The sequence below is a fragment of the Staurois parvus genome, unplaced genomic scaffold, assembly GCF_062004578.1.
Source record: "Staurois parvus isolate SC_StPar_1 unplaced genomic scaffold, SC_StPar_1.0 ptg001447l, whole genome shotgun sequence".
Lineage (NCBI taxonomy): Eukaryota > Metazoa > Chordata > Amphibia > Anura > Ranidae > Staurois > Staurois parvus.
Window position 1 is genome coordinate 112,103 of NW_028319243.1, and position 14,911 is coordinate 127,013.

At 43.4% G+C, this 14,911-nt stretch overlaps 1 protein-coding gene across 1 annotated transcript in view; it reads right to left on the bottom strand.

Moving 5' to 3' along the window:
* Positions 1–14,911, bottom strand: part of XPNPEP2 (X-prolyl aminopeptidase 2) — a 128,425-nt gene that overhangs the window by 35,462 nt on the left and 78,052 nt on the right. Inside the window, exon 13 of the mRNA XM_089662247.1 lies at positions 8,280–8,357. Within this exon, the coding sequence (XP_089518373.1) occupies positions 8,280–8,357 (78 nt within the window). The remainder of the gene's footprint in view (positions 1–8,279; positions 8,358–14,911) is intronic.

A 14,911-nucleotide genomic window follows, 5' to 3' on the forward strand; every position in this document is an offset into this window, starting at 1 on the left:
AAATATTGGGGATGGGACCTAGAAAGAGAGAGTGGATAAGAAAATTATATAGTCAACCTTCTGCAGCAATCGTGGTTAATGGGGAATTGTTAGAGTATTTCGGGATGCAGAGCAGAACTAGACAGGGATGCTCTTTGTCTCCATTGCTATATGTTTTATCATTGGAATCTCTTTTGGCTACAGTAAGAAATAATATAGATATAAAAAGAATTTGGATAGGAGATACGCAGCATAAGGTGGCAGCTTATGCAGATGACATGCTGTTCTATGTGGGAAATCCAAGAATAACATTGCCAAATTTAATGAAATCACTGAAAGAATATGGGGAGATGTCAAATTTAAAAATTAACCCAACAAAAACAGAAATTTTAAACATAAATCTTCCAAATAGAGAGAAAAATAGGTTACAGGAGGAATTTCCCTTTGTTTGGAGAGAAAAAGAATTGAAATATCTAGGAATAAAATTAGCTGTATCCTCCAAGAACTTGTATAAATTGAATTATATCCCATTGTTAAATGAGATCAGGGATGAACAAAGGAAATTAGGGGGGGGGGGAACCCCGTCATGGATAGGTCGTATACATTTGATAAAAATGGTGATTGTTCCAAAAATATTATATAAATTTCAAATGATACCAATTAAACTACCCGAAGTATACTTTAGATCAATTAAAAAAATGTTAATAAGATTTATTTGGAGGAATAAAAAACCAGGAATAATCCAGGAAATTTTATGTAGAAATAAAGAGAAAGGAGGATTGGGAGTCCCAGATTTAAAAATATATAACTTGGTAATAATGGTGAGAATTTTTGACTGGACATATAATGCAGAGGGGAAAAGCTGAGTTAAAATAGAAAATATACTAAGAAATACTAAATTAAGTGGAATTGTATAGTTACCTCCACAATACAGAGGATTAGCAGACAGTACAAGTTAGTTCACATTTAATGTTTTAAGAGTTTGGGATGTTTTACACAAACAGAATGGAATGGAAATTTAATTCATTGTTAATGACCTTAAAGTCCACAGAGTTTTTCCCCCCGGGTAAAGAAGGTATCACAGGAAAGTGGATTAGGAAGGAAGATGCACAATTAAGGGATATAATGGTGGGGGAGGAAATAGGATCACTTAAGGAATTGGAAAAAAAAAGGAGAAGTTTTTACGAGAATGGATGAGTGGCATTATTTTCAATTGAAACACTTTATAGGAAAGCTTCCAAAGCCTTTAAGAATAAGAGAGGATTGGAATCCTTTTGAGCACTTGTTAGGTACACGGGTACACGGGGAGATGGGAAACACGAAACCTCTAAAATATATAAGATTCTCACTGAAATAAACGCAGATATACAGTGGGGCAAAAAAGTATTTAGTCCCCACCAATTGTACAAGTTCTCCCACTTACAAAGATAAGAGAGGCCTGTAATTGGCATCATAGGGAGACCTCAACTATGAGAGACAAAATGAGAAAACAAATCCAGACAATCACATTGGCTGATCTGGAAAGAATTTATTTGCAAATTATGGTGGAAAATAAGTATTTGGTCACCTACAAACAAGCAAGATTTCTGGCTCTCACAGACCTGTACCTTCTTCTTTAAGAGGCTCCTCTGTCCTGCACTCATTACCTGTATCAATGGCACCTGTTTAAACTTGTTATCAGTATAAAAGACACCTGTCCACAACCTCAAACAGTCACACTCCAAACTCCACTATGGTGAAGACTAAAGAGCTGTCGAAGGACACCAGAAACAAAATTGTAGACCTGCACCAGGCTGGGAAGACTGAATCTGCAATAGGCAAGCAGCTTGGTGTGAACAAATCAACTGCGGGAGCAATAATTAGAAAATGGAAGACATACAAGACCACTGATAATTTCCCTCGATCTGGGGCTCCACGCAAGATCTCACCCCGTGGGGTCAAAATGATCACAAGAACGGTGAGCAAAAATCCCAGGACCACACAGGGGGACCTAGTGAATGACCTGCAGAGAGCTGGGACCAACGTAACAAAGGCTACCATCAGTAACACACTACGCCGCCAGGGACTCAGATCCTGCAGTGCCAGACGTGTCCCCCTGCTTAAGCCAGTACATGTCCGGGCTTAATGGGAGAATGTCATATGGTCAGATGAAACCAAAATAGAACTGTTTGGTAGAAACACAACTCGTCATGTTTGGAGGAGAGAGAATGCTGAGTTGCATCCAAAGAACACCATACCTACTGTGAAGCATGGGGGTGGCAACATCATGCTTTGGGGCTGTTTCTCCGCAAAGGGACCAGGCCGACTGATCCATGTACAGGACAGAATGAATGGGGTCATGTATCGTGAGATTTTGAGTGCAAACCTCCTTCCTTCAGCAAGGGCATTGAAGATGAAACGTGGCTGGGTCTTCCAACATGACAGTGATCCCAAACATACCGCCCGGGCAACAAAGGAGTGGCTTCGTAAGAAGCATTTCAAGGTCCTGGAGTGGCCTAGCCAGTCTCCAGATCTCAACCCCATAGAAAACCTTTGGAGGGAGTTGAAAGTCCGTGTTGCCCAGCGACAGCCCCAAAACATCACTGCTCTAGAGGAGATCTGCATGGAGGATGGGCCAACATACCAGCAACAGTGTGTGCCAACCTTGTGAAGACTTCCAGGAAACGTCTGACCTCTGTCATTGCCAACAAAGGATATATAACAAAGTACTGAGATGAACTTTTCATATTCACCAAATACTTATTTTCCACCATAATTTGCAAATAAATTCTTTCCAGATCAGCCAATTGTCTGGATTTGTTTTCTCATTTTGTCTCTCATAGTTGAGGTCTACCTATGATGCCAATTACAGGCCTCTCTCATCTTTGTAAGTGGGAGAACTTGCACAATTGGTGGCTGAATAAATACTTTTTTGCCCCACTGTAAGTCCTCCATATATAAAAAAATAGGAAAGAGAAATAGGAGTTACAATAGATGCAGAAAAACAGAGGAAAATGTATAGAATAATTCACGGAAATATAAATATGCTGGGGGTAGAAATGAATTATAAGTATTTGGCAAGATGGTATATTACACCGAGTGTGGCACATAGATTGAGTGGAGATAATTCACCTTTATGTTGGTGTGGATGTGGAGGTAGAGGTACAATGTATCACATATGGTGGGAGTGTTCTAAAATGCAAGAGTATTGGGGGAAAATAGTAAGCTTGATTCAGAAAATTACAGAGGTTGATATTCTAGTAAACCCAGAGATTTGCCTTTTTCATAGTACTAAGCTTTCAGTTAAAAAATACAAAGAATCTGGTTTATTGTACTATTTGAATCCAGCAAAGGGACTGATACCCAAGTATTGGAGGAGACAGGAGGTGCCGAACATAAAAGAGTGGGTGGATAGGGAGGATCAAATATGTAAATTGGTGGAACTTTGTCATTTGAATGAAGATAAGATGGAGAGTCACCATACAAGATGGAACAAATGGGAGGAATTCAAAAAGTCAAGGCTAGCCTTAGAGGTTATGGAGGATTAACATAGAATAATATGGAAACATATTTTGTTCTTCTTTTATAGGGATTACGATCTCCAGAAATAAACAAGAAAATGCAGAGCAGAAGGGGTTAGGGATTGGATGGGGGGGATGGGTGGTAAATAGGTAGGGGGAGGGGGGGGGGAAGGGATGAAACGATAAATGTTTTGATAATATGCTAAGGTTTTAATGAGTATGTTTGTATAACTTGTTTATCTGAAAAATTAATAAATATTTAAATAATAAAAAAAAACCCAGTGTGAATAATAGCATTGTATAAAACCTGGAAACCAGAAGCATGCCCATCATGGAACTCCTTAGGTTCAAGTGGATGATAGTACCAGCTGGTGTTTCAGGGGACATTCCCCTTTCTTCAGACCAGAGGAGGGACATACCCTCACTTATCTCCATATCTATAAGCGTTGTGGGGAAATTGCTTTTTAAAGTTCAAAGCACAGGACATTGAAATATACCTTCTTCAGTAGCAGAATCTTGGCAACCTGCCTGCTTTCTAATGTAAACAGTCAGCGTGGGTTTCCAGCCACATCCTCCAGGATCATGTAGGCCACTTCCCTGAACTTCTGGGTAGGGAAGCAAACACAGGAACCTGGAGGTTGCATGCCCTTGCAGTCATAACATTTTCTTGACATGAGGACACTGACTACACCTACAGGCACAGGCAGCCACATCTACATGCAAGGCATGCCCTCTGCTCCTTTTCCAAGACAGTGAGTGATGGACAGCATTTCTCAAGGCAAAACCTTGGAAGCCACTTGTCAATCACTCCTTCTGGAGGAGGAGCAAAGGGTTTGTCTTCTGGTTGCCCTCTCAGTCTTCCTGTGCCTGTTGGTGCAGGAAGCGCCATGACGTCACCCTTGGTCAAATCCTGGAAGCATGCACAGAATGGTGGCTCCATAAAAGCAGCAGCAACATGGCTCAGTGGCTAAATGATTAGCACATCCACCTGGAAGTCCTAGGGTTGTTGGTTCAAATCCCAGCCACAGCACCTCCTGCCTGAAGTTTGCATGTTCTCCCTGTGCCTGTGTGCGTTTCCTCCAGGTACTCCGGTTTCCTCCTACACTCCAAAGACAAAAACGTTTTCTTGAGGGGGGGCCTGCCAGGTTGGCTTTATGGGGCCCTGTGGTTTCTAGCAGCAGCCCTGCCCCCTCTACACAGTCCCTTAGGGAAACATGCACAGATGAGGCTGTCAATCCCCTGCTGTGTGCTGCATGGAGGGAGGGGAAGGGGCAGTGCCATCGCCAGGGATTGCTTGGTGTCAGATGTGACTAATACAGCTAGCAGAGGGAGGAGAGAATAGTTAGAAATCACACTACGTTCTTTGGGTTGAGGCAAATGCACACCGTAGAAAGTTATGCTTTGTTCATTTTTCCTATTAGAGGTTTAAAACCACTTTAAGAAGGGTCAACACTTAATGAATGGGCAGCACAGTGGCTAAATGGTTAGCATTTTAACCTGGTAGTACTAGGGTTGCTGGTTCAAATCACAACCATGGCACCACCTGCCTGGAGTTTGCATGTTCTCCCTGTGCCTGTGTGAGTTTCCTCCTACACTCCAAAGACATGCTGGTAGGTTAGTTGGCTCCTGTATAAATTGGCCCTAGTAAGTGTATGTATGAATGTGAGTTAGGGACTGTAGCAATTGTATGTACAGATAAGGACGCGGTCATCCATCTTGCTCAAGACCCTCCATCTTGTATCATTTCTCACTCCAAATCAGCTCCCCCCTCCCTCTCTGTCGAGTGACACGTGGTCCCTATGTGCTGGGTTCAGAAGTGCACAGGACACAGTTGGATATCCTTCATGGTTGTAAACCCAAATAGCTGATGCCAGGGTGTCTGGCAAACTCTTGCTCTGAAGCTAATCGTAAAGCCATAAACCCGTCAGTCACTGGACTTTAAACACATTCCAGAATAGCCGTAAAACATACATCCCATTTAAAAACCACTTTTCATAACTTAAAATAGGGATTTGGTCATAGCAGAGTTCCCCACCTAAACACCCTCCCCAAATGAGGCGATTGGTTCCCTGCTTTAAGGAGACACCCTGCTGGTGGACTAGAAAATAGGCTATCAGGCCTGAGAGAGATAAGTTGAAGAATTCTCCCTTTTAACATCGGAACCAACTTTGGGAGAAAAGACACCCTTTTGCTCTGACACTTGAACGCTGTTTAAACTGACGGCAAGTACTCTACCTCTCTAAACTTCTTTCTGTTATCTCTCTGTTGTGGTATTGCTCTCTGTATTTATATATATATATATATATTGGCTACATCTTTTTCTGTAAATACTTTTATTGCACCATTTTGACCTTTTTAGTAATAAATCTTATTTTCTGAACAGTGTTGAACTGTTTCTAAAGCTCTTTAATGCAAACCAAGAATCTCTCTCTCTAAAGAGCGCTACTGTGTGTTTTAAACCTCTATATACATCTGTCTGCGGTGACAGTGTGTATACAGACAATTATTCAAACATCATAGTGTTACTGCTAAGATTGGCGAGTTTCCTCCTTCTCCATACAAAAAGGCTGTGGTGGCAGTGTGAAGGGTTAATTGCGTAATTAACCTGACCCAGTAACAATCACTCCCAGGCACACAGGTTGTGGTCCGTTAGCTGGAAAACCTTTGTGCAGGGTGCAGCTGAGCGTGGCATTGTTACGCACATGACAGCGCGGTTTTAGATTGGCTAGTCCTTCGGTCACGAGTTGGTGAGAAGGGCTGGGGTCTGACGCCGCGTTCATCACAGGGACCTTAGATTGTACACCCCTTGAGGGTTAGGGACTGATGTGAATGTACAATATATATGTAAAGCGCTGCGTAAACTGACAGCACTATATAAGTACCTGTAATAGAAACCTGTAAGGGAAAGTGCAACCAGTGCAAAGGAGACCAACTGGAGGGATTGGAATTGTCAAATTCAATACATCAGGAAGCAGCACATATACATCTTAACCTCAGCATTAGGAATTATGAAACAAAAGGTTTTAAAATCACCTTAAGGATCTTTGAAAATGAATAAGTTACATTCAAAGGGGGTCGGGGGTGGCTTGTTTTAAATGATTTCATTGTCCATAGTCTGGGCATGGGCTGACTTTTATAGCGGTACAAAACATTCATGACGTTTGTATCATCACCGGGGCCGGGACAAGGGGTAGGCAGGAGGGGAAGCTGCCCTGGGCACAGTTGGGGATTTGGAGGGTTGTGCTAGATCAGCAATGGGCAAACTACGGCCCGTGGGCCGTATACGGCCTGGCGGACCTTTTAATCCGGCCCGCGGAGCGTGATACTGTCAGGATGATCTGTCCCCCTCGACGTATCTGCGCATGTGCCAGAGATCGCCGATCGGCTGCTAATGCCTGAAACTGGCACATGCGCAGATACGTCGAGGGGGACAGATCCTCATAGGAGACAGATTTTCATGCTACACCGGAACGGCGCGGGAACACGGCGAGAGGAACGCGTGGAGCAAAGGTAAGTGAATTGACACAGGGGGGGCTTGGGGACTTAATATGGGGGATGAATTAATATGGGGAATGAATTACTATAGGGGGGATGAATTACTATATGGGGGATGAATTACTATGGGGGATGAATTACTATAGGGGGGATGAATTACTATAGGGGGGATGAATTACTATATGGGGGATTAATTACTATGGGGGATGAATTACTATGGGGGATGAATTACTATATGGGGGATGAATTAATATGGGGGATGAATTACTATATGGGGGATGAATTACTATGGGGGATGAATTACTATAGGGGGGATGAATTACTATATGGGGGGTGAATTACTATGGGGGATGAATTACTATGGGGGATGAATTACTATAGGGGGGTGAATTACTATATGGGGGATTAATTACTATATGGGGGATGAATTACTATGGGGGATGAATTACTATGGGGGATGAATTACTATATGGGGGATTAATTACTATGGGGGATGAATTACTATATGGGGAATTAATTACTATGGGGGATGAATTACTATGGGGGATGAATTACTATATGGGGGATGAATTACTATGGGGGATGAATTACTATATGGGGGATTAATTACTATGCTTACTATGGGAGAATATTACTATACTTACTATGGATGACACATACACATCATTCATCTACTCTTGGTCCGGCCCCCGGGTCCAATATATGAACCCATTGCGGCCCTCAAGTCAAAAAGTTTGCCCACCCCTGTGCTAGATGGAGGGTGATTTGGAGGGGAATTTGTACTAGGAGGGTGTATTTGTGTTAGGAAGAGGAATTTGAGAGAGGAGGATTTGTGCTAGTAGGAATGATTGTAGGGGGTTTGTACTAGGAGGGGAAATTAGGGGGAGAATTAGTGTTAGAAGAAGGGATTTGTGCAGGGAGAGGGAGATTTGTGGAGCGAGCGGATTTGAGCTGGGAGGGGGGGGGGATTTGTAATGGAAGAGGGTACATTTTTTTGGTTTAGGGAGAATTTTGACTTGCAAAGGGGGTAAGTGTGAATCAGGGGCGGACTGACCATTCGAGCACTCGGGCCCTGCCCGAGGGCCCGGGGTCAGTAGGGGGCCCCATGAGATGCCCCTGGTACCTTTCATTGGCTTTTCAGTCCGCCCCTGGTGTGAATATTAGTGTTTTAAATTTTTTGGGGGGGGTTGGAGGTAGGGGATTTTAGCTGACACAATGCTGACACAATGCTCATACATTTGGGGGGTGCAGTTTGACATCTTCACCTTGGGCGCTAGATGACCTTGTCCCGGTACTGATCATTACCTATAGTGTGCGAGAGCCGCATTCAGACCGCCTGCAGAAATGGTTTCAAAACTCGGCCCTTTAGAATGTTCCTGCTTCCTGTAATGGAAAATAAATGCAATTAATAAGACACATTGACGTGTATATAAACCAAAAGTGTTACATTTTGTACAGTCATGGCCAAAAATATTGCCCCCCCCCACCGCAATTTCTGTCAGATAACGCACCACTTCACCCAGAAAATTATTGCAATTACAAATGTTTTTGGTATGACACAAAAAAGTGGAGAAACAAAAAGCCAAATATCATACATTCCACACAAAACCCCAAAAATGCACTTCGGGTGCAATTACCAGTTAACCCCTTCATGCCGGGGCCTCCCGGCCCTTTAAGGGTTTCTGAAGGCGGGAGGTGGGGCGGGGTTTAGGGTCCTGTGACCGCCATGACGCTCCATCACGGCGGTCACATGATCGGGAAAAGTCTCGAAAGAGGAGATCAGGACCTTTCCATGAGTACCGGACATGTGTGCTGGGAGTGCGCAGGGCGTGCGCTCTTGGCACATATGTCCTTTTTTAAAAGCGCAAATGTGCAGCTGCTCGGCGTCAAGGCCCACATTTGCGTGCGGCCGGCGTGAAGAGGTTAATAGCACTGCAAGTGTTGGTAGCACAGGGAGGGTGATGGGTGCAGTGGGGGGCAATTACTGGAACTGATCCCCTGCGTGGCTCGCTCTGCAGCAGCTAAAAGTCAGTGGGAAGGGGAGGAGAAGAATCCAGCTTTCAGCTGCTGCAGAGAGAGCCATACAGGGGATCGGTTCCAGTGATTTACCCCCAACCAGGGGCGGACTGACCATTTGGAAACTCGGGCACTGCCCGAGGGCCCGGGGTCAGTAGGGGGCCCCATGAGATGCCCCTGGTACCTTTTTTATAGGCTTTTTTGAGTTTGGGCAAGGACACAGGGGCCCCATGATCCCCTATTGCCCGGGGGCCCCATGAGTTGTCAGTCCGCCCCTGCCCCCAACCATACCAATCACCCTCCCTGTCCACATCTGATTCACCCAGCTGCCTGGGCCCCCCTGCTGGCCATAAGGATTGGGGGTACTCCCTTATATATGGCCCTGAGAGGGGGTGTGTCCATTCCCTGCACTCAGGTCTACAATTACACTCAGCTTTCCTCTCACAGGGAGGGTGATGAGTGCAGTGGGGGGCAATTACTGGAACTGATCCCTTGCGTGGCTCTCTCTGCAGCAGCTGAAAGTCAGTGGGAGGGGGAGGAGAAGAATCCAGCTTTCAGCTGCTGCAGAGAGACCCATACAGGGGATCGGTTCCAGTGATTGACCCTCAACCATACCAATCACCCTCCCTGTCTACATCTGATTCACCCAGCTGCCTGGGCCCCCCTGCTGGCCAGAAGGATTGGGGGTACTCCCTTATATATGGCCCTGAGAGGGGGTGTGTCCATTCCCTGCACTCAGGTCTCCAATTACACTCAGCTTTCCTCTCACAGGGAGGGTGATGAGTGCAGTGGGGGGCAATTACTGGAACTGATCCCTTGCGTGGCTCTCTCTGCAGCAGCTGAAAGTCAGTGGGAGGGGGAGGAGAAGAATCCAGCTTTCAGCTGCTGCAGAGAAAGCCATACAGGGGTTCAGTTCCAGTGATTGACCCCCAACCATACCAATCACCCTCCCCGCCCACATCTGATTCACCCAGCTGCATGGGCCCCCCTGCTGGCCAGAAGGATTGGCGGTACTCCCTTATCCACGGCCCTGAGAGCGGGTGTGTCCATTCCCTGCACTCAGGTCTCCAATTACACTCAGCTTTCCTCTCTATGCTGTGCAGTGTGTGACATCAAATCCCTGTGCAATGCCTTATGCTATGGTACTGTCTAGTCAGCAACTTTATCATTCATTGAAGTGGAATTGCAAGATATCAGTAACCAATCTTAAACCTGCCTCCACCCCCCTTCTAATACCTATCCGAACTAAGCTGCGGAAGAAAGATGCATACAGATACCTATTAGGCTGCTCCATTCCGGTCATGTGATTAGCTCTCCTCTGTCAACTGGCAATGGTTTTAGGGGAGAAGAGGGAACGCCGATAACTGATGGGTCATAGTAAGCCTATGGGTGATGTCACCGCTCAGGCATTCCGGCCATTGCCGCTCTCCTATCCCTTCTGGCTATCGCTGGCTGATACAGGGGAGATCACATGAAGGGACCAGAGCCTCTGCTGTCATTTTGACAGCCGGGATTTGCCAGCAAGAGTGGGGTGGGGGGAGAATGACAGGAATTATGTAGTATGCTCTCTGAATTTTAATGAAGTTTGAGTCCATGCGCTATGCAGTCTATGAATGGGAACGGACATATCAGGCTTTTATTTGGTACAACATTTTCTGTCCGCCCTATAGCAGTACGGCTACAGGGTGGCACGGGTGCGCAAAATCACGCGTGTGTGTGTGTGTATATATATATATACGTGATTTTGCATTTCCGGGTAGATGGTGTTCACAGGGCGCGCGCGCGCCCTACCCACGCCACCATTCGTGGCTGCGGCTGTCAATCACTGGGTCCCGGCCGGCGATTACTCGCCGACACCCGGTGATTGCCAAGCATCTCTGAAAACAAAACAGTTCTCCTCCCTGTCAGCTTGTGCACACTGCTTTGTATGGCTGCAGTTATGCAAAGCAGTGTGATTACAGTGAAGCACTAACACAGTTCCCATTGTGAAACAGCACACAGTTAACCCTTTGATCGCCCCAGATGTTAACCCCTTCCTGCCCAGTGCCATTAGTACAGTGTCAGTGCTTTTTATGGATCTGCTGTATCATGGGACACAGCTGATTACTTGGTAAAAGACCGCTGTAATTGGCCCTTTACCATGTCATGTGATCAGCTGTGTCCAAATTGACCCATGTATGGCCGGCCTTAGATAAACCGCAAACATTCCTGCAACCAGAACTAAAATATTTGTTTGTAATACATGAATTCCTATATCGTTAGCTCCATCTAGTGGCCAAAATGCAGTATCATTTTTCAGTGAGGTATTTCAGGAAACTCTACCACATTTCGACCACTAGATGGAGCTGATGATATAGGAATTCATCTATTACAAAAACTACGGGGCAGTTTCGTCCAGCTTGCAGGAATGCTTCTGACAACATTCATCCAACATTCATCGCTTTATATGCAGACCCCCAAGTTTTATTCAGGTACTTGCAATAGATGCATTTTAACCCCTTCACTCCTGAGGGTAAAACAAATCTTAAAGCCTAAGCACAATTCTGCAACTTTGGCAGCAAAACTGTACATCTCATCCCAACTACTTTGTGCATCCAGGTGCATTATAGCTTGGTTTTTGTTTTTCAGGACAAATTGGGCTTTCATTTGGTGGTAAATAGTAATAGATATTTCCTGATTTATTTATTTTTTATTATTAATATTATTATTATTATTATTATTATTATCAAAGGAAAACTAACCAAAAATAGTTTACATTTTTTTTTATGAATTTAGTTGTACATTTCTTGCTATTACCATAACCAACCATCAAAGAACAACCCCAAATCATTTCTCCTGCTCCTGACGATCGCAGTGATACCACATATGTGTATGCTAGTTGTTGTTTGTACCCGTAGTACAGCCCAGAAACAGTAGTGTGCTTTTTATTTATCCTTTTTATCCTGCCACTAACTGACACTGACACTAATTAAAAAAAAAAAATCCTGACAAAAAAAAAATTACTGAGCCTTCACCCTGACCTTGACCTTTGACCCTGACCTTGTCCCAAACACTAACCCTGGTACTGACCTAGATCAATCCTTGATCATTTTTATTCAATATTCTATTTCATTTTTCTATTTTTATTTTATTTATTTAGTCTCTGAAAGGACAGAAAATACAATGTATCTCTCTCCTCCATTCAAGAGACAGAAAACATGGGGGGCGGGCGTCACAGTGACTGATCACTGTGATATCCAATCAGAGGCTTTCACAGAAATCATGTGTGAGGCTTTCACAGTGATCCTGATTCCTGGTCCTGATGGGATCTTGATTCTTGGTCCTGATGGGATCCTGATTCCTGTTCCTGATGGGATCCCGATTCCTGTTCCTGATGGGATCCTGATTCCTGTTCCTGATGGGATCCTGATTCCTGTTCTTGATGGGATCCCGATTCCTGTTCCTGATGGGATCCAGATTCCTGTTGGGATCCCGATTCCTGGTCCTGATGAGATCCTGATTCCTGGTCCTGGTGGGATCCCGATTCCTGGTCCTGGTGGGATCCCAATTTCTGTCCCTGATGGGATCCCGATTCCTGTCCCTGATGGGATCCCGATTCCTGTCCCTGATGGGATCCCGATTCCGGGTCCTGATGGGATCCCGATTCCGGGTCCTGATGGGATCCCGATTCCTGTTCCTGATGGGTTCCCGATTCCTGTTCCTGATGGGATCCAGATTCCTGTTCCTGATGGGATCCAGATTCCTGTTCCTGATGGGATCCAGATTCCTGTTCCTGATGGGATCCAGATTCCTTTTCCTGATGGGATCCCGATTCCTGTTCCTGATGGGATCCCGATTCCGGGTCCTGATGGCATCACGATTCCAGGTCCTGATCCGATCCTGATTCCAGGTCCTAATCGTTAGAACGGGACCCCGGGCTCTCACTGATAACCCAGTCTTTGTGCTGGGACCGTGTCATGCGGCGCGCTCCCAGCACAAGTCAGACAGACAGGTACACATATTAGCGGTCCCACAGAAAAAAGCCCAGTCCAGCAGGGCCACTAATTTGCACACACTCAGCTCCAAGGGGTTCAAATAAGTAAAAAAAATATATGCAAATTTAAAAAAATGAATACTTTTTTTTTTTTAAAGTCTATTTTTTATGAACCAGAACAGTTTCAGTGACAGTTAAGGAAGACGTTTAGAGGATTTTGTTTTTGTTGCTGTGATTTTAAGATAAGTTGGACCTCAGTTGGGGTGTCCTGACACGGGCATTAGGATCTGAGACTTTTACATTAGCTACATATATTCAAACATATATTCTCCAGATCAACACACACACACATACATATATATATATATATATATATATATATATATATATATATATGTGTGTGTGTGTGTGTTGATCTGGAGAATATATGTTTCTGTATATGGGATTTGTTTACAATTTTGATAAAATTAATAACAAATTTAAAAAAAGGACATACCAGGCCCAAGTGGACATTCCTGAGCCCCAGCAGCCAGTCAACTGTCAACAGTTGGGAGTCATAGAAAACAACTGGACCACTCTATGCATGGCACACACCAGTCCCCTCTTGCATTGTTTTGTATTAAAAAGGTGAAATTCTGTCTCTCCATGGTGGGAGTGCTAACGGGTGCAAATGGATATTTTTGGGGATGTCCAAGCACCCCCCCTCACCATCATTCCATGCCACTGTCATCACTCCATGCTGGCTCAGGTCTACAAATTAGCACAGCAGGAATGCGGTTTTGTATAGTTTTGGTCTCATGACTTGTGATCTTGGCACCCATAGAGATAATTGGTGACCTGAAATAAGATATAGTCAGGACAGGGGAGCTAATGTAAAAGTCTCAGATCCTAATGCCCGTGTCAGGACACCCCAACTGAGGTCCAACTTATCTTAAAATCACAGCAACAAAAACAAAATCCTCTAAACGTCTTCCTTAACTGTCACTGAAACTGTTCTGGTTCACAACAGTTCGTTAAAGCACATCTTGTTCGTTTTATTTCAAACCCATTGTGGTGGTGTATAGAGTCAAAAATATTAGAATTTTGTCGATGTCCCAATATTTATGGACCTGACTGTATATATAGATATATAAACATTTACCCATTTCCCTCCCCTACCCATGGTCACCCCTTATTTCCACACCTCTTCTTCCTGTTCCACTTTCCATTTTATTCCGCCCTTCCTATTTCCCCCTTCCTTTGTCCTTCTCTTTCGATTTTACATTAATCAGTTCTGAGTTGTTTTAAAGAACCCCCCATCTATCCCAAATATTCCTAAACTTCTCAACTCTACCCACATGGAAAAAAAAATATATTTGACATATATTTTAAAAATATTCTTCCCATATTCAATATATTTAAAATAAATAAATAATAATAAAATGTATATATATATATATATATATATACATACACACACTGCATGTTGAAATGTGTTTTTTTATATATTACTAAATATCTAAAAATATTTTTATAAATATATATATTTTTAAATATATTCTTCAGATTTTTTTTTTAACATATAAAAAAGTAATTTTAACATATATTTTTACATATATTTGTAAATGCATTCCAAAAATGTAGATTTGTATTTTTAAAGACATACAGTATATTTGAAATGTATTTTTTAAAATATTCGTCATATATATATTATAATAAAAACACACTTCAACATGCAGTATATATATATATATATATATATATATATATATATATATATATATATATAAATATATTGAATATGGCCAAAATTGCAGCAATTCAAAAATATGGCAGTATATTTGGGAAGAATATTTTTAAAATCTATTTCAATGATATTTTTCTTCCATGTGGGATGGTACAGAACTCTGTTCTAAGTTACCTTAGACATCAGGTTCACATTACAATTTGTCTCCTAAAAGCGCATTTT